General features: G+C 34.6%; 1 protein-coding gene across 1 annotated transcript in view; it reads right to left on the bottom strand.

Annotated features, from left to right (window-relative positions):
• Positions 1-620: 620 nt before the first annotated feature.
• The window catches only part of su(f) (cleavage stimulation factor subunit su(f)), a 53450-nt gene continuing 43854 nt past the window's right edge, over positions 621-10216 (bottom strand). The window contains exons 11-13 of the mRNA XM_088236458.1: positions 6793-6927; positions 3151-3260; positions 621-1367 (exon numbers count right to left, since the gene is read on the bottom strand). Coding sequence (XP_088092584.1) covers positions 1260-1367; positions 3151-3260; positions 6793-6927 — 353 coding nt within the window. The 3' untranslated portion in view covers positions 621-1259. The remainder of the gene's footprint in view (positions 1368-3150; positions 3261-6792; positions 6928-10216) is intronic.

The raw sequence follows: 10216 nt of genomic DNA, 5'->3' as shown, positions 1-10216 counted from the left end.
AGACTCCCCCCCCCCTCTTCGTTTCTCCCCTGCAGAAGTTAGCAACCATTTGTTTTTTTAAATATTTTTTTAAAAATTATTCGTTCTTTAAAATTATCTAATGTGCCAATGTCTTCTTGCTTATACTGATCATCGTGGTTTCGGATGTGACAGGGTTTAAAGAACACCCTGTATGTATGAATTAAGATATTCTGTTTTATGGTGTTCATATATATGAATGAATAAAATTTAATTTAATTAGATGTAAAATATACCACAACACCCAGAACAACTGAGAAAAAATATATTTTTTTCAATTGGTGGAAATCAAACCCGCAATCAAGGACCTGAACATTTCGGCAGGAAACCATGAATTCAAGGAAGTTTTACTGTATATTACAGTACAATTATATTGAGTACATTGTTTTATATTTGATCTGTGGTCAAAAATTGCGAATGTCAAAATCTTCAAAGTTGTTTTTCTCAGTTTAACGAGACTTGTGGCACTCTGGACGGGGGGGGATGTGGATATGGCACTCTGGACGGAAGGGGGGGGGGGTGTGGATATGGCACTCTGGACGGAGGGGGGGGGGGTGTGGATATGTCAGTAGTTAACTAGCGGAATAAAAACACAATTCAAATTACAATTCATAATTATTTTTTTATTTCGATAATAATTATATGCACACAAAATATTCTTAACTAAATTACCTTACCTCCTGCAATCAGTTTCAAAAAACAAAAATAAGGAATGCCATGTAAAAAAATATTTATAATGACTTAATTTATAAATTAAACAAAAACAAACTGATGATTGTAATTTTTTCACATTTTGATTTTTATTCTAAAAAAATACATTTCACATACGCTTCGCCACGAGCGTGAGGTTGCTCTTCCCCGGCACAATATCAAAAGCACGCGTACGTGCGTTTGTCAAATTATTCCTGAATGGCACGATTCGTGCCTTTTCTAAATATGTAGGCTTTAGGGATTTTTCCTATCCATTCATTGCTGGTGGGATCATAATCTAAAACTTAAGCGGCGTAATTTTGCCGGTTGCAAAGGGTTATTGAAATGTGTCACAAAAAAATCTTATCATCAAAACATTTCTAGTCATGAAAAAAAGGCCACGTTGACTTGGGCAATTTTTTATGAAAAATTGCTGGGGTTAAGCAATGGAGAGTAAAATGTTCTACGCGGACTGACCAAATACAGTAAAATCAACGAGATCTAGATTAAGACAGTTATGAAATGGGTTTTTTGTCTTTATAAATTTTTGTCTATGAAACTGCATGGCGTTTTTGTTGTCTTTGGCGATAGATGTCATTGGCGGGGGGTGTGGCGTTTAAGTCGTCATCGTCTGAATCATCCCCGGCTCTTTTGCGCCTCTGTAACAAGAATAAATTTACAATATTTGAGTTTGTCCAAATGTTCGTAGACAAAAGACTGGATTTCACCCCCTCGGGAGTCATTAAGATTAACAAATTACAACACGGATGGAGAATACCTTAACTAAGGGAAAATGGAAGTCTAGGCATTTACAGGGCTTATGACCTATCATTGGCTGGTTCAAGTGACCACTTAACACACTGTGGAACATTCACCATTTTGCCCATGTTTGAACATCCATATTTCTTCAATTCTTCCATTTGTTGATTTTAGTGAAGTTAAAGCACAGTGTGTAAACAGTGGCCACTTAAACCAGCCAATGACAGGTCATAAGCCCTGTAAATGCCTAGACTTCCATATTCCCTTAGTTAAAGTATTCTCCATCCCTGTTGTTATTTGTTAAGCATATTTTTTTTTTTATTTCTATATTTAAAGTAAATACATGATATTATTTATTGATGGCATTCACATTCCAACTTGCTAGAAATAAAAGAGTCATTTGATTATTTTACTAATCATTTGTTCAATTATCATAGTACCTATGTAAGACCTTTATTGGAGAGTATGGATATCAAATATAGAGTCTACTTCACTAAAGACATCGAGCTACTGGAAAAAGTCCAAAGATGTGCTACAAAAATCCCCAAATTACTCCAAAGGATGCCTTACCAGGGTAGATTGAAAGCACTAAGACTTACATCATTAAAAGAACGACGGAAGAGAGGGTACTCGATAGAACCTTATAAGATACTCAATAGTTACTATGACTGCCCCCTGAATGAGATGTATCAATTAAATCCCAACACTAATTTACGAGGTCATAACTGGAAGCTCAATCGTCCCCAATCCCACCTCAATCCCAAGATAAACTTCCTTCCCAGCAGGGAAGTTTCAGACTGGAATAAATTGCCAAGTCTAGTTGTTCGGTCAACCAGTTCAAAAACTGTTTGGATGCTTTTTTGAAGGAAGAAGAACTTGGACAAAAAACAGTACACAAGATATAGGCACATCAGCGAAGGCTGCCTGCTTATAACCAATAATAATTTACTTATTTATACGCCCAATGGGCATTTTTAAGGCCATAATAAATATGTATAAACATAGAAAATTATTATAAAAAAAGTAAAAAGACTCAATGGTATATAGTAGACTTTGTGGGAGTGGAAGCGGGAGAGAGGTGTCTATAATTGAATTTGATTCAGTGATCGTTTGAAAGAAGACAACTTGTTATGAAAGAAATCAAGACTGGTATGTTTGTTGGCAGACCTGAGAATTCTGGGCATAGGGGAATGGAAACCATAGTTAGTTCTATGGTTATCGGTGTGAAAGAGTAAGTTTTGTCTGAGGTTTCTGGTTGGGATGTTTAATTTTATTGAGCTCAGTTCAGGCGCATCAAAGAGTGAGTTGAGTAATGTACATAATCAGCTCTACGAATCGTCAACTATTTGTAAGGATAAATTAATGATGTCACACTGGAACTTTATTTCGCACAGTTTTAAAATAATAAGGTCCCAAAGTTAAATTAAAAGAAATTTTTAACATTTATTTAACAATATGTAAAAGTTATATAATTTTACTATTCGTTATTGGCAAACCCTACATTGCTCTTTTACTTATTTGGCATTAGTGAATAATCTTTGTTACGATTTTTGATATATTTTTAATGCATTTTGATGTCATGTTAAATTCAAGATAAAAAATCAGTTAGACGTTGTCTACATTCTGGTTACATTTCCAAGTTGTTTTTTTAATTTTTAAGAATAATGTTTGAATTATTTTAACCTTTCTGTGCTGAACTGAAGAGATGCCATCGTCATCCACTATCCAATGGACGGAGCGAGCCATATCAAACAGCTTGGTATCGCAGCCATTCTCCACTATGGGGGGAGGAACTGAAAAAACACATTTATCACATTTTTTATAAACAATTGGCTGTTAACACAAGTCGTGTCCCCTGTTTTTTTATTTATTTAAAAATGACCAAAAAAGTTTAAAAAAATGATAAAGGGTTGGTTGGATTTTCATTAAATCTAACTAAGAAATGTTTTGTTAAAATATTTCTTTCCTTGTTTTGCTATTCTTATTCTTAGGGGTGGGGGTCAGTGCTATGAAAGCTCCTGACGTCACTGCGCCCTGTGAACATCTATTGTGACGGGACCCCATGAATAGTTCTCGCCCTCTGAGCCCAGGTAAAGAGCCTGGCTACTGTGTGGAAGGCGAGAGTTTACATTTTGCTAAATCTCCCCCTCCAAGCCCAGATCCGTAAAGTATCGGGCTATTAGGTAGGAAGCGAGCTTTTTAACATTCTCAGGTTTAGTCCCAGTGGTCCCCCGAGGATGAGGCTGCTTTTATGATGCAAAGCATCACACTCACATGGAATGTGTATAGGTGTTTCCTCATCTGCACTGCAGAACCTACACCTAGAAGTTTGGAAAAGTTTCATTCTAGCGCGGTGTTTGTTCAATCTGCAGTGCCCTGGGCGGGCTCTAGTGTGTGTATTGCTAACATGAGTTATTATTGATTTGGGTTTCTTCTATTGGTAGCTCCCGAATACGCACCTATGTTCAGGGTGCATTGCTTTCAAATACCAACGTAATGGTGTTAAAGTTTTTTCTCTCGAGAAATCCTTATAAGACTCTATAGTCTAATCAGGAACTTTTTACTATATTTTAATAATGGCTCCGCCGAAGTTAGTCGCCATTGTTATATTTATACCGAAATAATAAATAGTAATTAAGTAAAGGTGTACAGATAAAGGTCATATGATAAACTTCAAAATTGCCAAACGGAAAGACAGCGTTTTTATTCTAGTGAGTTATACAGTCCACATTCTAACAACATCATTCGAAAGAAAATTTTCTGGTCTACAAGATTTGTATTTGCTTTTACATTACAAGTATTATTTTATACTTCAAAATGGAATGTCAAATAGACAAAAGTGTGAACATTTTCGACACCTCTTTCAGTTATTCTACATACATTATTTTATTTAACTAAATTGTTGCGTTAATAAAAAATAATATTAGAAAATCACTGATAAATTGTAGAGAAAAAGTGATAAAATATTTATTTTTATTTATTTATTAATTACATTATACATACATTTGTTAAGGACAGAGACACAGTTTAAAGCGACACAATCAGGAAAGACCCATGTCTGTGAACTTGCTCCGTCTCGCTAGAAAATCTGTGTTGAGTCGGGGCACTTATAGTGCATTCATAACCATACATTCACACGCATATATACATATATGTTCGCACATACATATTTATATTATATTTTATACATACATATACATATATATTAAGTTTAAGTTTATACACATCATTGATACTTTATACATTATTACATTTTACATTTATAAATGCATATTAATCATTTACCAGTTAGTCCACATTTGATCGCAAAAATCCATTCCCGTTCGAGCAAACCAGTTACTCAAACCAGATTTGAATTTCAAAAATGACTGAGATTCCTTTATTACCTGATCTAGTAAATTAAAAATTCTTGGACCTACCACAGAGAAATGTCTCTTGGCCAAAGTTATTTTACTTTTTGGTACGTAGTAATTTACTTTTGAGGAATATATGAGGAATATTAATAAATGTGTTTGTAGTGTCTAGAGTCGACTATTGTAATGGTATCTACGCAGGTCTACCAATGAACAAAATGACTCGCCTACAATCTGTATTGAATGCCGCAGCGAGACTTATTTTCGGAATCTCTAAGTTCAGTCATATCACTCCACTACTTCGGGAACTACACTGGCTACGTTTTCCACAGAGGGTCGAATACAAACTCTGTCGGCTTATGTATAAGTCACTGCACAACTCTGCTCCGGAATATCTTAAGGGAACTATGCATTCCAGATGAACTAGCTGACAGGCGTCTAATGCTTAGATCAGCTACGTCTACGGCGAGAGGAAAAGTTATCATACCTCTACGCAAACAGCGCACTAAATTTAGTGAACGCGCATTTGCGGCCGCAGGCTCTAAGGCATGGAATGCTCTCCCAGCAGAGGTGCGAGGCTGTGAAAGTGAAGTGACGTTTCGGAAAAAACTTAAAACCCACTTGTTCTCTAAATCATTTGAATAAATCCGTAGCATGTGACAACAAAATTAATTATTTTAATTATATTACAAATTTAAAAGAATCATTATGCAAAGCGCCCTTGAGGTATTTTGTAACGAAAATGGCGCTCTATAAGTTATCCATAATAATAATAATCTTGTTATTATTTCCTGTTGTGTTCTTTGTTTACTACTTGTAGTCCAAAAGTTGATCAGACATGACTTATAATATATTTGTCTAATTGAAAGGACTTTGGCAATACAATACAACAGAACCTCATTTTTACGTTCCTCAATTTTAATTGGAAACTTTTAATGGGAAAAATTGGGACCTATCCCATTTCATAGGTAAATATAAAATACCCCAAATCATAGATAAAAAATCCCCAATTAGGACCGTTTTAACAAATTTTTCTGCAGTTTTTTATTTCCTCACTTTAGCGTTTTCCTCGGTTTAACACTTTTTTGGCTGCTCCCTTGAAAAACGTAAAACAGGTGTTTTACTGGATATTTTTTTTTTAAATTTTATTCAGAAAACATACAGTCATACAAAATAAGTATTAAAAACAACAATTTTTTTACATAAAAAGACCAATTAAGTTTTCATAAATTAAAAAGATATAAACATTAAATGTGAGAAAAAAATAAAAAATAAATAAGAATTTTATGTGAGAAAAGAATAATTGTTGACATTGAGGTAATAAATTAAAATAAATAAAAATACCGAATGTACACTCCGAGCCATCCACGCACACACATGAACACACATATAAAACATACACAAACATATACATTACATATGGCACATATACATAGCATAAACCACTCAAGATGCACATTCAGCAACTATCCCAAATAATCGACCCCATGAAGAAATTTTCTGTACAAATGCAATGTGCAGTTAAAAATGTCTACATCAATACTGAGTCCTATTTTCTCATAATATTATCTCCTTTCCTATATTCTCAAATAAACAACTCAGGGGTATAAATGACCGCCATTGCATTCACTGCGTGTCCATTGAGAGAACTTCATGTAACATTAATTCACGCATTTAAAAATTTAAATTTTGGATCAAAAGATTTGTTGATAAGGTCTCATGCTACACAATTATTGAACCACACATTAACTACTGTAGCAGCATATTATTTTTGCCAACCACTACTCTACATTCACTTGATTTCCGTTTTCAGGGTTTTTACCTGAGAGCAAGCCGTTCTGGTTCAGATTTCATATGCTGAACTGTAGGTATTCTTCATCCGCACGGACACGGAAAATAAAGAGCTGCAGCGCATAGCGATCGCTTAAACCGGCATTGGCCGGGGCATAAGCTCTGTGAATGAAACACGTACCTTGATCTGGTAATTGGATCTTGTTGAAGATGTCTATGAGTTGATCCACGGCGACGAAAGGTCCCCCGAAGCAAGATGGCGGAGGTAGAGTGGTGCATAGGACAGCAGCGCTGGGAGGCATAGGAAAGACTCCACCTGAAGAAGAAAAAATACAAGGTAATTATTTTTTTTTTTATTTTAAAAAAATAGCAATCTATTGATCTGTTTGTGAAGGAAAAACAAACTATAGTCCTTAAAATATAGCTTGATTAGAATGACATTTGTCAGAAAAAGTGACGACATAACTTTGTAGTAACGTCTAAGGAGTGATTTATATTTACACACCAAAAATCATTATTATTTGGTATGTTAATTAATTCTTTTAATACAATGCTTGACATATAAATCAACATAAATATATAACAGTGTGTAAAGTGGCCACTTAAACCAGCCAATGACAGGTCATAAGCCCTGTAAATGCCTAGACTTACATATTCCCTTATTTAAGGTATTCTCCATCCCTGTTGTAATTTGTTAATATAAAATCAGCTTTAAAACTAAAAAAAAACTAAAGTAAACCTAATTATTAATGATGTTCTTACAAGGTTACATCATTTTGAAAAAGCGTTAAAGACGGGACAAATTGATCAATGTAAATTGATCGAATAAAAAAATAATTCATTTGATAATGTTCATGAAAAAAGTATAAATGTCTTATTTTTTGGTGAATAATTGTCTTAAACAAACTACAATAGGCTTGTTTTTGCGTTTTTATATCAATTTTCTAAAACAGAGTTTCATTTTTGCAAGAGAAAACTGATAAAATCGATTTGATCGGTACATGATCAGTGATCAGTAATTTCCCATCACTATTGACATTAGTTTGGCAGCTGTCATTTTAATCAAACAAAATTTTAAGGACTATAATACACTTTCGCATCTATAATATTTGTATGAATCATAGAATTGTGATAGTCCAGAAAGCACGTAATATTTCAGCATCAAACTGAAGCCGACTAAACTACTCATAAATGAGTAGTTTTACGTTTTGGCCATTAGTTTCTCTGTAGCCGTCGCTTAGTACGCAACTGCTGATTTAAATTCAATTATGCCGTGTTGTGTCGTTTGTAAGTGTCAAAATACTGCTGGGATTAAATGGGAATAGGGTGGGATCACATTTCGTGTGTAAGCGAATTCACAAATAATATTATTTTAGAATTTAATAATTCTACTGTCGTCAGATTATTAAATAAAACTAGGTGGACATTTTGTTAGTATTGCCAGGGTAGTCGAATTTTATCAAAATCAGGCGTCGCCTAGTATGTAGGTGAAATAATTCAGCCAGGACATCTGTCTTCTTCCAGCCCCTCTGTTACCCTCAATCTTGCCTTTCAAAATTGAATGAAGCAAGTGGTACTTTTCTCCGCGCATTATATACCCCTGCGCTGGTATTCCAAACGAAATTATAGCGCGGTATAGCGCGTTTTTACGTACTAAATACGCATTATAGCGCGCTGTAAACGCGTTCGGAATACCAGCCCAGATATTAAATTTTACGAACTTTTATGGTGGTTAAGAGTTCTCTGTTCGTTCTAGCTCGACTTAAGACTTCTGAGTTTGTTGTCAAACTCAGAATACTGTTGATAAATTACCTGATCCATGGAGAAGTATAGAAATTGAAAAAATTAACATTTTCAGGCATTGCCTAGTATGTAGGTAAAATAATTCAATTAGACGAATCTCACCTGCATAAATAAAGGTTTCAGTTCTTTAACTTCACAAACCTCAACAGATGAAAGAATTTAAGGAATATAGATGTTCAAATATGGGCAGATTGGTGAATGTTACACAGTGTGTTAAGTGGCCACTTAAACCAGCCATTGACAGGTCATAAGCCCCACTTCTATATTACCTTCTCCTAAATGTTCTTCATCTCTGTTGTATTATGTCCATATATATGTTTAATTTGCTGAATGGCTTAATTGATGTACCATTGCTACTGGAACAAGTGGCATTCAATGTTCCAATCCGCCGGTTGCGAAATAATGTGCTGTTCCTTGATCAACACAGCACAAACTATGGCTCGCGTGCACCAATGTCCCGATTGTGTCGTATTGTCAACTCGAGACAAGATCTGGACTTTTTTGGTGTAAGTCTTTATAGTTTTAAAAATTCACTAAGATAGACCAGACCAGTCTCAAGGTAGTATGTTTTATTTTTTTGTCCTACTTTTAATTTTATTTAGTTGTATTTTATTTTATTAGTGCCTGTATTTATTATGAGAAATTGTATTTACCATCGTTAGAATGGACTGCATAAGTCCGTCAAATAAATAAATACGTACTCGCCATTTAAACATAAATGGCGAGCTTTTTACAAGAGGGAAGTTTGACAGCCGAAGTTACAATGTCGCATTCGATGGTCAATGTCGAATGCTTCGGAGCACTCGAGATAAAGTCGATTGGTTTTCAATCGACTGTATTTGTATCAGGGGCGAACCGTGTATAGAACCGATTATGCGCAGCTTACCATTATATTTGACTAACCATAATAATGAAAAACAAATAAATAATTAACATTTATTTTAAATCATTTCCACCGTTTGTATTTTTATCCTAATATAAATATTAATAAAGCGCGCTCAGCGCCTGCGGCGAGCCAAGAAACTAGCCGATTATTTCAGCTTATTTTTTAACACAAATAAGTATACTATATTTTGAATGTCTTAACCCCAGTGCGGGTTTTTTCTCCTAGATTAAACTTGCAGATTACACAAATTATTTGAAGATTCTTGATTTGGAAAACAGTATTTCAAAGATTGTTTCTTTAGGACTATTTTTCTTTGAGATGGTACTTTGACATAAGACCATAATTTTTTTCATGTTTCATATTGTAGGACATATAGCGCTCCACGCGGCCGTTTTTAGCACTATTAATTACTATAACAATTCGGCCAGTTGACATTACAATTGAATACTTAATATCGACTGAATTCACAGTGGTATTTATTTTTCAATGAATTATATATTAAAGTGATGGATAATATATCTACATAACATTGTTTGAGTTGATTTCATGGATGAGAGTTGTTGTATCACACAAAACCACAAAAATATCAATTTATGGTTATATTACTTACATTATATTATGTACCTACCTCCTATGTAGGTACAAATATATGATATTTTTTACAGCTTACCTGTAAATAAAATCACCATTCGCCACTGATTCGTATGGGTGGTTCAAGAATGCTGTCACTCGTCGAATTACGGAAGTCGCATAGGATTCTAAAGACGAGTGAGTCTAGCATAAGGCCCCTGATACTTTAAAAAAAAATAAACAACCAAATCCGATCAGTTTTGGGGTGCGGAAATCGGTACAACGAAACGCCGATTTTGATAATTTTAGTTAGGCAAAATTAGCCCGACGTGCAGCCGTCTTTTTC

The sequence above is a fragment of the Micrasema longulum genome, unplaced genomic scaffold (assembly GCF_059751315.1).
Source record: "Micrasema longulum isolate JH-2025_06_02 unplaced genomic scaffold, ASM5975131v1 h1tg001558l, whole genome shotgun sequence".
Taxonomy (NCBI): Eukaryota; Metazoa; Arthropoda; class Insecta; order Trichoptera; family Brachycentridae; genus Micrasema; species Micrasema longulum.
The sequence above is the reverse complement of the archived record's forward strand: the minus strand, read 5'-3'. Positions and strand labels throughout refer to the sequence as shown.